The sequence below is a fragment of the Phalacrocorax aristotelis genome, chromosome Z, assembly GCF_949628215.1.
Source record: "Phalacrocorax aristotelis chromosome Z, bGulAri2.1, whole genome shotgun sequence".
Lineage (NCBI taxonomy): Eukaryota > Metazoa > Chordata > Aves > Suliformes > Phalacrocoracidae > Phalacrocorax > Phalacrocorax aristotelis.
In genome coordinates, this window is record NC_134311.1 from 6,424,038 (window position 1) to 6,439,949 (window position 15,912).

At 36.2% G+C, this 15,912-nt stretch overlaps 1 protein-coding gene across 3 annotated transcripts in view; it reads left to right on the forward strand.

The window, feature by feature from the left end:
- EDIL3 (EGF like repeats and discoidin domains 3) overlaps nucleotides 1-15,912 on the forward strand; it is a 259,250-nt gene that overhangs the window by 59,902 nt on the left and 183,436 nt on the right. For all 3 annotated transcript variants that reach the window (XM_075078570.1, XM_075078571.1, XM_075078572.1), the window contains exon 2: nucleotides 13,798-13,926. In XM_075078570.1, the coding sequence (XP_074934671.1) occupies nucleotides 13,798-13,926 (129 nt within the window). The remainder of the gene's footprint in view (nucleotides 1-13,797; nucleotides 13,927-15,912) is intronic.

Here is a 15,912-nt window from a genome sequence, read left to right on the forward strand (position 1 = left end):
CGGGGCAACTCGGAGGCATGCGCAGGGCTAGCAACAATAATTTCCGTTTGGGGAGGGATCAATAGCTCTTCAGAAAAAAAACAACCCTAAGCCTGTCCTCAGAGGAAAAAAAAAAAGTTCGAGTGGCAAACACACAACTACAACACACACAAAATAGTGGGGGATTCCTTTAATAAGGCCCACAAATAGAGGCGAAAAAGAAAGGAACTCCCTAATGAGCCTCTGGGTTGTTAATAGCTTCATTTGAGAAGAAATACATTGAATTTCAGACTCCACTCTTATATTCTATTTATCGGTCTTTTTTATTGCATTCCCTTTGTTTGTCAAGATCAGGCAGTAGCAATCTATTTATGTACCCACAATAACTCTTCCACATTTCCTGTTGGTGAATAATGAGGCTTCTCTAATCACCTGTTTGTGCTGTAACTACTGTGTTCTTTGTTGTTGACATAAATTACTGGATGCCAACAGCAAACGATAAAAAATAACATTTGTAAGTTAGGGCATAGGAGTGGAGTCAGGAAGCGGTCTGCATTTTGTGTTTGGGGAAGGAGAGAAAGAAAACTGAATGAAGTTAATTGAATGAACACATTTGAAAATAAGTTGATGTACAAGGACAGAAAGAATTAGGAGACCAGTGGTGAACTTGCCCTTCTGTGTGGATATCACCAGTCACTGGGGTTCAATAAAATAAGCAACATAAGCTGCATTCACTTGTGTAAAAGTTTTACACTTTTACACAAAAATGCATTCAGTCCCCAAAACATATACTTTTACATTAAAGCTTTATATTTCTGTTTGCTTTATCTGCTTATTTTCTATAGATGTCCTGGCAGAAGAATTTATGGTGAATCAGAAGAAGGTATTTTTAGGTACTTTCTATATAATAGAGATGACATACGAGAAAGAGCATCTGTTCTCCTTAGAAGGCAAGCTTTACTTCTCAGGAGTATTCCACAAAACATTTTTGTGTCAGCAACTGCTGATTTGTTGAAACTGGAAGGCTTTGTAGATATGTAATACTTCAATTTCGATTAAGAAGTATTTTATTATCGGTATCAGGAACTCAAATGTGTCACGACAGTGTACTGAATTTTTTTAAAATCACCTTTAATTTTCAGATTAATTTTTTTTAGAAACAAATTCAATGATATCCACCATCTGAAATCCCAACTGCAATAATTACCATAAACGATTACTGAAAAATGGACAATAAACCAATACAGTTGTAAGTTGTATATTTGAAAATGTTACAACCCCTCAAGTTCTTTCAAATAATGCCATTTAATGATTTTGCAAGTTTAAAAACTCTTTAGAGGTGATTAAAAAAATCTAGAAATATTATGTATACCCTTAGAATTTAAACTAGGTCTCTCAATCTCTCAATCTGAATTTTTTTTAATACATCTCTTTCCTGTGCTACAACAATCCAGTGGCTTAAGCAGCCTTCCCCAGCAGTAACCTAATTTTTTAAAATGTAATAGCTTTCATCTACTTTCATCTCAGACTTAATTGAGAAGTAAAATCATCATTATTTCATCTTTTTTACTTGAAGGGCTCTGAGGTTTTACAGAGCAAAGTGAATTTTCCATTATTTTTTTCCATGAAAAACTGTACATGCATGAAGTCTTTTGAGAAAAAGGATATTTATGTCCACGAGTGTTTTCAATTCTGGATCCTTTATTTGTTTCTGAAGGTAGTAGTGATCTATAATTTTGTTTTGTATCCTTTACTTATTATATACTGTTGTGTACTTTATATGCATATACATGTGTATATGTGTATGTAAATATAATATACGTGTTTTATTGTTGTAATGCTATAGCAACCCACAAATCCATGTAAAGACCTCAGTCTTACTCTAAAAACACTACAGTCCTGTGTTATGGCATCCATGTTTGCAAATGATAAGAGCATGGAAAGTGGAAAAAGATCAGAAGGCGTTTATGTAGAGTGACAGAGGCTTATGACCTTAATTGTACCCATTAAACTGTAATCACCTTCTTCCCTTTGTTCCTCTACCCTTGATGAAAAAGGACATTAATTTGTTTTTATAGATTACATTTATTAATTATATATATTCATAATGTTCAGTATTTTTACCTCCTTTTTGTGTTTTTCCTTTCCTTTGGTATTTACTTTCTGCCTAGTCCTGTGTTTTTAAAAATATATGCTATACATGCAGACTCAGGACACTGTTAAGTGCCAAAGAACGACAATTGCATTTCAAACAGTACATTGTGGACACCCTATACATAATTAACCACGTTAACATTATCTGGATGCAGTTAATAAAGCAAAGCTGCAGATAAACTGAAAATAATAATAAAAGAAAAGGTCAGTTAGGCAAACCCCCCTTTTTCTTTTTCCTATTAATTAAGCCAGAGTAGGAGACCAGATTTATTTTCAGGCCCACTTAAGACATGCTGTTGAATTTGGGATGTATCTGGGATGTTGAAGGGCAGGTCAATGACTTGACCTTGAGACTAGAAGCAATTATAGTACACTTCAGTTCTCCAGATATTTTTGTTGTTTTGTGATGCCAAACAAGAAAGTGGTTGTTATAGGAACACTTGTCTGTGTTCAGAAGCTGAAACAGTGGAGTTGTTTAGCTTCCTAGTCAAGGATCTATATGTGCCATTATTAAAATAACAATTACAGTCCCTCTTACATTATGGTGTGCAAAAGGCATCACACTCTCAGCCACTCCATTTGTGAGTATCATTCATTTATACTGTTCTCTGCCAGACTTTTTCCTGTCTCACCCTTTTTCAATGACTATTACCAGTTCTTCATTTTCAAATCTTACTTCATACCAACCAACAAACAGCAAACGCATTCAAGCTGCTACCCACCTTTGTCTAGGTTTGGTTTACAAGTTACAGTAGAAAATAAAAACAAATTGAAAAACACAGCCAAGAATACAGTTAGTTAGTGCAGTGTGGCCGTACCGAGGCAAGGTTTTGATATACGCAAACTGTTTTTTTATTTGACATTCCTGTAAAGAGTCATAAAGTGGCTTTTAAAGTCTGCCCCAGTCCTTGCAGCGTGGCTTTGTGTGCTTGGGTGGCTGCTGCGAAAGAAAACCTGGGGAATGCTGCAGAACAGTTAAAGCTAAGTAGTTGCTTAAGGTCAAGGCTATGCTGCACGAGTGAGTACCATGCGCATGTGCGTGAAGCAACTGCGACCATCAATGGATTTTATGTAATCCAATTTCCCGCCTTGGCTAAGTCCTTGGTTTAGGTGTCTTTGTGTCGGATGCTGCTGCATGAATAAGTGCTCTCAGAGGTTCACACTCAGTTCTCGCCTGATGCCTTCATTTAAAATGTGCCTGGTAGATACGTTGTTTCATCTAATCTTATTCTGTGGGGAAAATCTAGGCTAGAAGAAACCTCTTTTACAAGTACCAGTATGTTATACACCTATACAGGAGTCTTTGTATGTGCAAAAGTTTCAGATTTTATTCTATTTCTGAACAAGTTTAAACAAATGAGGTAAAAATTGCATCTGTTCATTATTCCAGAGACTCTTAGCAAAAGTTACCAAAAGGGTTTGCATCAGTCACCCGCTGAGCTTACAGGTTACTGCCAGCTGCATCGTCCAAAATAAACAGAATCACTTCTTTATTGTAGCTGACAGTTGTAATGCCCTTATTATTTCATATCTTTCACTGGAGGGACACATATCTTTATTACCTAATTATTATTCTGAGTGTGATCAGTAACATCACCTTCCTGTAAAATCAGAAAGAAAATGATGAAAACCAGCAATACTGTTGTATCTCCTTAGGTGACATGTCTTTTTCAATCGTGACAGAACTTTAGTGGTGACAGATTTAAATATCCATGTGGCCAAAAAATGCATGAAATGAATGCAGTAAGATCAGCTAATTATAACAACGGAAACTTAGAGAATATTTTGCTTTATCCTCTTTAGCTGCAGGGTTTGGTGTAATAGAAGAGCTCATTGTAGGAAAAGTTCATGTAGGGAAGAGTATTCAGTGCTGGCATGTCTGTTGAAGTGGTCATCTAGCGTGCCGGTGGGCTTTGGAAGCGAATCCCGTGATTGCCTCTACATCCTCCACTTACTTTGCTTCTGCCTGCCGAGGTGTGAGCTGGATTTGTTCCCGAGCACGTCGGACTAGAAGCTGTTCTCAGGTGGAGACCCCAATGGTTACTTAAGGGTCTGAACCAACAACTGGTCATTTGGGCACCCTCAAACCACATGGAGGGGAGTGACTAAATCTGAAACAAAATCCACAGACTTCATATAGTGTAGATGCTGAGTACTGCATGCTTTGCCATACCGATCTGCTCATGTTGTGCCAGGCTATTTTCTAATTTAGACAAAGTCATTGCTGACTGCTTCATGTGGTGTATTTTCAAATATGTTTTTCGGTTTGGAATATTGCTTGAAAGCAGAAAATATTCCTTCATGATTTTTCAAAATTTTGAAAAAATAACTATAAATTTTGCATATTCCATATTTTGGATACCTTACTTGGGATATTAAATGCTGCCCATTTCTTCAATAGGCTTGACACATTAAAAATAGGATCAATTATATTTAAGAGTGGAAATCCAAAAATAAAAGTAACTAGGCATCAATGAATACTTTTCAAAGTGTAATGAGAATGTGTTTAGAATTTGTATTGTTTTAAGGTATTTCATTTTGGTGAGGATAGGATATAATGAAATCTAATTAGAATTTTAAAAACTGTTAATGATGACTTTTTAGTTGCTCAGCTTTCAAATTTGGATTTACTTAGTGTGGGAAAAGATAAATTGACCGGTGCTGAGATTAATAATTGCCTAGCAATGGGTGCCTTAATATAGCCAATATAGGGCAAACAAAAGGAAAACAAACCACTTTCATTTCCATATATATAAAGTATGTATTAGTACATAAGTATGCAGCTAAATATACATGTGTTTATGTATACACATCGACACACACTCTGGTGCTTCCAAATTGCTAACCTCAGAAGCTGTGGAGCACAAAAAAAGAGAAATGGAAATGTAAAACTGAGATGTAAAATGTGGACTGAAATTGGGAATACTTATTTAAAAGCGATGATTCCACAATAAGTGTGCTTTTTTTTTTTAAACCATCTTGCTTCACTGGTGAAGTGAAAGTAGAAACTGGAAAGATTTCTGTCAAGACTAGTAAGAATATGTGTACCTGAGTGCTCTCAGTCCATAAGGAAGAGAAGGAAGGAAGAGGTTACCTGTCTAGAGAAAGTCATAAACACTTACGACTCTATATTTTAAAGGGAACACTTTGGACTGTGCTGCTGTATTGACTGTGTGTATGGATTTTCTCTCCATGTAAGGCAGGGGGTGGGCAAAAGAGAAGCTGATGTTTGTCTGACTTGTTTCCTCATCAAGGGCTTGAGGCATTTCCAGAGCCTTGGGAACCGTGAATATTTTGAAGAAAGATTTTGGAAGAGCTAATGATGAAAAACTCAATGTAGGTTAAGTTAAACAAGAAATCTAGTTTTCTATATTGACCATCTGATCATCATGGATATAGAAATGGATCCCACAAGCAGTTAGTGGAGAAGCTTGCAGGAGCCCAGCTAATTTTTGACAGAAACGAGTGAAGCTGTATCAGTAGATCTGCAAAACATATTTTTAGCAAGAAACGTGAATATTTTGTTTACTGAGAAATTTCAAGTGATCATACTACTAAAAATCTCCTGATCAGCTTTAAAACCAAAGGACAGGTGACTGGAAATGATAGCGTATTTCCGTCATGACTCAATATCTCTCTGAAAGTTTTAATTGAACAAAACAACTTAATGGAGAGACAGTTTAGCTTAAGTACCTTGTACAGAAAGTGTCAATTTAAGCTCTTATTCTTTCCTTTTTCATAAGCCTCTGCCACCCCATAGATCTGAACAGGTGCAGAAATACAAGTTGATTCACGTGAGTGTTAGCAAGTGGCAAATAATTGTATAAACATGGTTGATGTGAATGACAGATGAGATCCAATGAGTACATGCAAGGAGTGCCTAGGTAAATTTTGCCAGCTTTGTTGAGCATGCAGAGAGAAAATATGTTGTGGAAGGCTGTGTTGAGAGGGATTAAGGCATCTTTGCTATAGGCATTTACCATCTATCTCCCTGCTCGTGTAGGAAGCACCATTGCTGTTAGCTGAGGTTGGGTGCTGGGGTTTGTGTGCCACTGATACCATCAGCTGATCAGTTTGGGGGAATATATCTTTTTTCGTTTGATGAAACAATGTCTCAACTGATGACAGCTTTCCACAAATCCTCCTGACAGTGTGTGCATGAAAAATTTCCCACAAGTTGTAAAAATATTCAGAAGAGCATTATATAACCATATTCCTCCTTTAATCACTTTTGATCCATTTTTTACTAATAAAGATTTGAAATGACAGGAATAGTTCATCTTTTTCCCTGCAGAGCCAGTTGGCATAGAAATGCACTCTCTGCAGCCTATGAAGGAGAGAAGGGTTTGCTTTTTAAGCTGTTTTCTGTTTCCACTTGTATTTCATATTGTCAAACATCAGGTGCTTAAAAAGTCTGTAACACAGCAGGCTGAAGTACAGTGACCTACTGCTCTTTCACATTCAAATGAATAAAGTAGGGCATACTGTAGACCTTTAGAAAGGGAAGATATTATATTTTTTTAAGGCAGAAGTGGATTTATTATGATATAAATTAATCTCTGCAGACATTACTTTAGGACTCAATTCTAACCCTGAAAGTAGGGACACACTTTTACAGTATTGTACTATTAGATTAAATCCAAAGCTTAGAGTCAGCACTTCATCTTCACCCAGGATTAATGCTTCAGTCCAGTCCCAGAGTGGTATTCGAACAAGAATTCTTTGCTTAGAATAATCTGATTTTCTTTTCATAATACCACCTCAGGTTTTCAAAAATCATCTGGTGCATCCTCTCAGATTACAAAACTGGAAAAAGTTAAATTTAAAGAAATGTCTACACCTAGTTTATATGAGTATGTTTCAGTTCTCTTCCACAACTACAAGGTACAGCTTGTTTAAATGCATACAGTCTCTTGATCCCAGAAGCTTTCAGAAGAAAAAGCAACTACCTAAATTTTCATGAGACTTGTGATAAAACCACGAGTTAATTATTCTGAGATTTACATTCTCCTGTAAGTTTTCCCATCCAATTCATATGCAGCCATTTAGAATTGATGACATCAGTTTATTCATTTTCTAAACCCATTTAAACCGTCTGCCATGAATATTCTCAATAGAAAGATTGCTGAACCTTCTACCTGCATGGTAAGCAAATCATCCCAGAAAACAAGCAGAAGGAGGTAGATGAGCTATTGGTATCTAAAAACTTTAACTTCCCTTTCAAATAATAAGTGATACAAGTTAATTATTTAACTGTCTTTTTACCTTAGGAAAAACAAATTGGCTGCCTCACCATTAAATCTCAAAAAAAAAAAACAGCGTACAAATTTCTTTAAAACTGCAGAGCTCATCCATTTTCATGTTCACATTTTGCATCTCTACACAGGTGTGTCTTCAATATGATTTATGTTTCTGCTTCTTAGTAGTGGTTTAGCTGTGGAGAAATGGATTTGAACTTGGACACTGTACAGATGATTCTGTAAATCAGAAAACTATTAAAGCTCTTTTCCTGAAAATTGATTTTAACATGAAACTGCTACTGGTGGCAAGTACTTTCTCAGTTGTCTTCTGAAGTTTAGTTGCTCTTCTGGGCTTCAGAACTGAGACTCATATTTACTATCCCAGGACCAAATTTCTATAGACTGGCTCTTTCCTGGGCTGTTTATTCTTTGGTACCACCTGGAGATTTCTTCTTTGTAGCAAGTTTTATTCTCATGAAAGGGAATTGCTATTAATTTTATTTCTTTAGAGAGAGCTTTTAAAATAAGTCATATTTCATATGGCAATATAGGAAATTAAATAAAAATACAGCGCTGTTTTAGGTAGGAACAACCATCCACCTCTTCCCATCAATGGTGAAACAAAATGCATGAGCTACAAAGCACCCATTATACAGCATACCAGCAAAGAGTGTTGCACCTCCCTAACAACTTGCGTGGCTGGCACCATGAACAGCTATGTCATTATGTTTGCAATGGCTTACCTGTAGATTTCATCATGCCTTTTGTTTCACTGGGTGTCAGCATCTCTTTGGACTCCTACAGTATCAGTATGTTTACCTCAGTATCAGCTTCTGTAAATTTCCCTACATCAATATGTAATGCATACTAAATGTGTTCAGATTTATATTTAATGCACAGTATATAAAAGAATAAATAGGCCTGAATTTTTCCATGCAGACTTTCTGTTTCACAGATTATGCCGTATTCTTAAATTATAGAAGAAAATGTATCCAAGCACCCAAATCATCTTTCTTCTATAACTTCTTTCCTTCCAGTTTTGAAATCTTGTGAATCCATGTGATTTTTTGAAGACATGCTTCTTTGTTTGTCATCATTTCTTGTCTCGGGCAGATGTTTCTTACAGTAACACTTCTGCCAGAAGTTGTAACAGTTATCATTTTAGGTGTTAAGAGAAATTTTATTCATTTCAGGCTAATGATTTTGTGCATATGGACTGAATTGCTTTTCCCATGTACTCATGTACCTTATCTTTTGACATGTATTCCTATCCCAGGAGCTATAATGTTAAGGAGTAAATAGTTTTAAGTTGGAGTCAATAATTCTTTTTCTTTTTTTCATTGACAAAAGCTGGAGAACTTGAAATTGATTTGCATATCGTAACAGTATCTGGCTGGTCTATGTGCTTTTACAACAAAGAGTGCTTTATGAAGTAATCCGTGCAGATGGTTGTGGATGGTTCTTTTCTGTTGGCACAGTGCATCTTCTTTAGCTGTCATATCACAAAAAATGTTGTCATAAACTCTTTGAATTTCTGTTCTTGACAAAGATTGATAGGCTAACCGTTACTGTCATGGTATGCTGCATTATTTATACATAGCAGTTGAGTTCCTTTTTTCAGGTTGTCCTTTGCTGTCAAGCAAAGTATTGCACTCCTCAGTCAAGAGTCATGTAACATTTTGTAGGGTTTTATAGGATCAAAAAGTATGCTACATAAAAGTGTAAAGTTTGACAAAGAGGGGATTTACAATTTTTACCCTCCTCCCCACCATTACCTGCATGTGGAAAGAAGCAATAGTTGCACATTCAGTATTTTGTTGCAAAGGGTATGACTTAAGAGTGGTTACCTGAAGGTATGTCACAGAGAATCACGGACTTCCAGAGCTGTTCCTCTCCAAGTGCTTTTAATAAAAGAGTTCCAGGTTCATCGATTGTTATTCACCATGGGCAAAAGGTGTCATGGTCTTTTAAAAAACCCTAACTGTTACAGAGAGCAAATATCTCACTATTTTATTGAAGGTTTGCTATATATTTTTTCTAAGTTTGAAGAAGTAGGGAGGGTTCTTCATTAAAATTCTAATTCTGAGTAAGTATGGATCTCCACTTTAATTTTATTCTTTTTGTCTTGCTTCTTTTATTCTTAACCAACCATGTTTTCTGAAGAAAGGATGGACAGTTCACTTGAGGACTTACTTAAGAATGGTCTGAAGAAATTAAAGACATGAGGAAAAATTAAAAAAACCCCTCAAATTTAGTATCTTCTACTCATGTTAAATGTTTTGTCTGCTCCTCAGTACAGTATGGTCTGAGAGAACGTGGATTGCATTAACTCTTCCCTGCATGATATCATGCAAAAAGGAGGAAATAAGTACGTGTGTATACATATATTATTTTATATATACCATATAAGCCACATACATAACATCACTTCAAAGCAAGGGTCCCCTAGAAGGTAAATTCAAAGTGGCAGTCTGGGGCAGGGTGGCATGTCAGTGTATCCTTTGCTGATTCTGTTTCACAGATCCTTGTGTCAAATCTTGATGCATCTTGATGCAATGAGATTTTATTGTCTGAGATTTTCCTGAGGATGAAGTAAAGGCAGCAATAGTTGTACTACATATTCTGTATACAGAATACAGTCATACTTTGATGCTTGAGTAGCCATGTAGTGCAAAGTGCAGGGTTAGTCAGACATAGTAAAGAATAACATGAACTATTGTTTTTATTTGACACTTGCATTCTTACTGGACCCCTTTCAGAATATTTTAATAAAAGTACAATAGTAATTGGTTTTTGGTGGTGGTTTGTTTTTTTTTTAATAATGGAGTTCCTCTTAGAGTGTTTATTTAATTTACAGAAATTTGTCAAATTGCAGTTTTTTTCACAAACAGCATATTACCTATCGCTACGGAAAGACAGCAGCACAGAGCACAGTTCTGTAAGAGTTACTGCAAAGAATATAGTTCTTTCTTTGGGTTTATCTTACTCTTTCATTCCCCATGGCTCTAAGGTTAAATTCTAACACTAATGCTGTGTTAAAAGTTGTGTCACATACAACATAGAGTTTTAATGGTAACAAATCCCTTAATCAATTGTGTTAAGACAAAGTGCACCCATGTAAGCATTTTTTTGTTAAGAACAGAGCCTTTAAAATCAGATTCTGTTCATCAAACTCAGTAGAATTTATAACAAATTAGAGTTCAATATTTCAATATGAATGACCTCTCAAGAGGCACAAAATGCAAATTGAGGGGAATATTGTTGATTCAAAGGTGATATTTATTTTGTTCTGCACAATTTCGCAGACATTAAGTCATAAATAAGGGTACTAACATTTTAAGTGAGTTTTACTAATTTAAGTATGCAAAGCCTGGTATCTAGTCTTAAGTAGAATTATTGCTTGCTTGTGTCTGTGCAGCAGCTCATCTCTGACTGCATTGTATTTGACATCATACTATGGTATTATTTCAACAATTTTTGTTCAAAGTATATATTTGCCCTCTTTAGCCCTCTTTAGCATCATGTGAATGAGACAGGCGAGGTAATTTTCTTGTGGAGCTTTTTGTTTGTTTGTTTGTTTGTCCCATTTTCTTCAGAGGTGTGCTGGACTAATTTTATTTCTGTGATGTGATATAATGACAATTGAAAATTTACACCAGTGACTGACAGTAGAATTCGGGCCGTGGTGGGTCAAAAGAACACTTAGTGCAGTTATTTCCCAAACATGGAAATAAACGACTGTTGTTAGAGGACAGCATCTGCTTTATTAGTCCCAAACTGTAGGTCATGTCACTTTACTTCAGACCAAAAAAGCCAATACAAATTTTCAGACAGATGAAAAATACAGAGTTAAGTATGGACACTTTGGTCATTTTAGGAGATTTCAGTTTCTGGAAATATAATGGAAAACTGGTTGTGTTCTTCTTGTCAGTCAATATAAAACTTACAAATGGAAACTATTTTCTCTTTCTACCTTCCTTTTTCTTTCTTGTATTGCATAACTGTAATCAGAAGAACACTGAATCAGGAAACACGTAGTAAAAATGTCCCCTCTCATTTTAATCAGAATATCCATATGGATTTGCGTAATAGGTGTTCCTGCTCCAGGATGTTAATTAATTTATTAATTTAATTAAAGGTATGGGAATACAGTTGTCAGAGCTTTCAGTTAACAGCAGTTGTTCTTTCATAGCCAAATGCTTAAGTCCCATGAAGTAAAAAACAAGCATCCTTTGCTACCCCAATAATGCAACAAGAACTGAAAATGAGAAGCCTTGACATATTTGGAATCAGTTAGGAAAACAGATAATGTCTTATGTCATTGACTCTTTTCAAATAGCTCTACTTCTCCATCAGCTGGACAACATTCAAGACAAAACAGTTAGTACCAACTATGTAGACACATGATAATTCTCTGTGTCATGAAGGCAGCTTAAAGCTGACAGATTAAAAGTAAATAAAATTGAAAATAACCCAGCAAACTAACGCACAACTAGTGTTTTTTGGAACAGATGCACAGAATTCATAAGGGCAGTTTTGTGCATCAATTAAATTTCTTAATTGACTGTTAGACTGGAATTCTTACACCAGGTACTAATCTGAAGTCTATGTGCCAGAAAGGGAATGAAAAAGTTTTGAGTTCCCTTACCACCACTATCATCCAAAAAATATTATAATGTCAGTGCTACTGACATAAACAAGTGGATTTCTGTAACTCTTTACAAATACATGGCAAAAGACTGGCAATTTTTCAATTCAAAAAGCATACAAAATAATGTATGTATTTTTTAATACTTGCCTATCTACAAATGTTGCTTCAAGCTGCATTTGCAAAAATTTTGCAAAACAAAACTCTACTGCACAAAGTATTAGTATTTGTAAAAACAATAGTAAGCAACAGACAGTACCGACACGTCTTGTAAAATGAAGCTTGAGATAAATAAAAAATGCATCTAAATATATATTTAATTATCTGAGAAAAAAAATAAATTGAAACTGACCAAAGCCTAGGGCACTCTTTGGGATTATGCCCACTTATCCCATTGGGGACAGGATGCAGTCCTGTATTTCCGTGTATTTGTAGAACTGTGATAGGGTGGGGTTTTTTAAGGGTATTAAAACTGAGGAATTACAAGAATTGAACAGACACTGTGTTTTCCTCCTGAAGGCCATTTTCAATAACATTAGGTAGGAAATCAAAGTAATGTGTTGACACATTGGTAATACTGGAGAATTGTTCAACTTCTGAGCATAGGAAGCAGCCTGTGGTGCATCTTCCAGAGTTTATGTCTTTCTGCTGCTGATCACCTCAATGCTAATTGACTGAATAGGGTGTCTTTACTGAAGAGCAATTGAAGAATAAGGAAAATCTGCTTGGTTAGCATTACTTAAGCAAGCTGAATCTACCCATTGTGCCAGTGCTTACCCTGTGTCCCAGGAAGTTTTGGTTCATAGTATAGCATGGTTTTGAAGCAAAGCGTAGCTTTGCTTCTAACTGATTTGTTCTGATTCTGCAACCAAATTGAATTATGGGAGAACTCAACAAACTTCTTTGGGACACGGAGGGGACTGTCGAGAAGTACCGAGGGACTGAGGCCTTTCAAGTCCTTTAGCCTCCATCCCTGCCATGGAGCTGGTGTGTCACAAGTCATAGTGGAAGCCTCCTTAGGGGCACAGTGTGAACCTACAGCAGCTCCAGTCCTAGGGCTCCACATCAAAAATCATTGATTTTGTGTAAACTTACCCTTAGAATTGAATTGTTCAAAACACTTCGATGGCTTTAGTCTGTACTGTTAAACTTCATCCTGGGATCACATGGAATTGGTCTTTGTGTGACTGACACAAAGCCAACGCAGAAGCACACTGCTGGCCTGAATGCTATGCTCCATGTTTCACAGAAACACAGCTGCATGCCTGCGCCTGATCCAGATCAAACCTGCGCTGGGTGATTTAAGTGTGTCTAAGTCTGGAGCACATGATGATGTAACCACAGTCACAGTTCTTTGCTTACGAACCGGGTGATAAGCCAATAGCCTGAATTGAAACCACCATTCAGCTTTATGTTGAAGGGAACCTGGAGAGGTAAAATCCTGGGTAAACTCCTTCCCAAGTATATATCCTGAATGACTTCAAATCGAAGAAAGAAAAAAATTATTTTTTGTTAATTTTATTGTCCTTTGCAAGCGAATAGCTGTCAGTGCATCTAAGGGTATCGCATTTTACGGAGTAGAAGGCTCCAGCAAGATGGTTACACAGAGGTGTGGTGTTAAATAAATATAAAATTTAGTTAGCCGAAAGGTATTCAAAAGACATAGAGGTTTTCATTCCTTTCTGGTTTTGGATATCAGCAATCTGCCGTACTTGGAGCTTGTGCATAGCTTTCGGAGAGTTTTATTCAGGAATTTTTTTTTTCTTTGACCCACAGGGGATGTGTGTGACTCCAACCCTTGCAAAAATGGTGGCATCTGTCTGTCAGGGCTGAATGATGACTTCTACTCATGTGAGTGTCCTGAAGGCTTCACAGACCCCAATTGCTCTAGTGTTGTGGAGGTTGGTAAGTGCAAACTTTAAATGCTGGAATAGCTATTGAGTATCTTTTTAGTCTCTGACTTGCCACCCAGTGATCGTGTCTACGGCGTTTTGTACAGTGCTGTGGTCATTGTGTTGTTCATTACTGGTTTCTTAACTTTATCTCTATTTCATAGATATTTATATCATAATTAACAGACAGTTAAAAGAGTATCTGACAAGTGTATTTGCAGAACATAATCACACAGAAAACTTCACAAAGAGAAAAGATCATAATTGTGAATTAAAGTGCCCAACATTTCTCAAAGATCAATGTAATTAGATATTTCGATACCTCCTTCTGCTGATCAATGACCATTTAAAGCTTGGTTTGTGATAGTTTTATGCCCAAATCCAGAGTGAAGAGTAATTACTTAAGGGAAGTTATAGAAACAGTGTAGGAGAAACAGAATAGCACATAGTAGTCACTTGTTTGGATTTAAAAACAATCACACAGCTGGAGGTTGTAATTAATCATTATATGGGAGCATAGAGTGCAAGTCCAATGTAGTGAAATTTTGTGATGTGTTTTTGACTCAGAGTAAATGTAAGTATCAGCAGGAACTCCAAAACATCCAGCAGGTCAGGCTCCTGTCTTAAGAAAGCTTAAGGAAAAAATCAAGGTGCAAGGGAAAAGGTGGCAGACAGCTCATTGTGTCACAGGCCATCCCATCATTTTTGATGGAACAGAAAAGCTGCAAGTTGACCAAGCTCTTACATTATCCCAAAGAAGGTATAAAAGTATGTATGGTAGAGCAAAACAATATTGTGATAATTGCCACTGTAATTTACAACCAAATATTAACAGGTCTTTAAAAAAAGCATGTATACCTAGCTAAATTCTTCAAACGTTTCAACAAAATCTCTGTTAGGAAAACAGAGTGAAACATAAGCAAATAGAGAGCTCAAATATATGTGGCAACCACAACGCTTATGGAGGCAGAATATTACATTTCTAGTCTGCCATCCAAAGGGAGTATCTACTTGACAACATTGGTTAAGTAAAGGACTTAATATTCCTCTATTAGCTAAATTTCAGAGTGTTAATTTAGTTTGTGTTCATCTTGTATGATTACACTACATGTATGGATTCAGAGACTAGGCATTACTTTTTGTAAACTTTAAAAATATTTTTTTTAGTAGTCTTTTACTTTCTGGTAAAGGCTGTCTGGGGCTTATTCAGCATTATATTCCCCTAGATAGAGTCATATAAATCACTGAAAAAATGGTATTTCATGATAATATTTTTATTTTTCCTATGAAAATGTTGATAAATAGAGCAAGATATTAGTCAATTATACTCCATTAATTCAAACACTGAACTGTTTCAAGTAAAATAATCAGTTGAAAGGTGGGTCTGTGGTGAGCCCAGAAGTGCAAGACCCCATCTGGTCACTTTTACCAAGTGTTTATTAGCAGATAGAAGATTGCAGAACAAATGCTAACAAAGGTTACTTCTCTTTGGCTTTTTAAGGAGTTATTGCCCAAAAGCTATATCTCTTAATCCTTAATATCTCAGAAAATTTCTTGACAATTTTCTGTGTAGCTGAAAACACTAAGCTGCTTGAAAATTAGCCATTTGGGATGTCAGGACGCGCTGAATAAGAGGAGGGTGGGGAAAAAACCAACAGAGACAGGACCCTATGTCAGTGTGCCTCTTTTTAATGGGCTGTACAGCAAATTTTTTAAAAGTAGTTGGGTGTTCAGTATGTCCCTCCATTAGATACTCCAGTATCAGACTTTATTCAGTCCTCATGACAGGACACACTTTATCTCTGGACACGAGCTGGGAAGTCACAAATTTTCAAGCATGCCGCAGACAGGAGGATTTCACAGTAAAAAGTAACAAGGATTTTACTTAATCACACATTAAAGTGGGTAAATAAAAACATTGCCATACAGATAAAAAGTTATGAACTCACATAAATGAAAAAAAGATAGATACATCAAAGTACATAAAGGTAGGAAGATT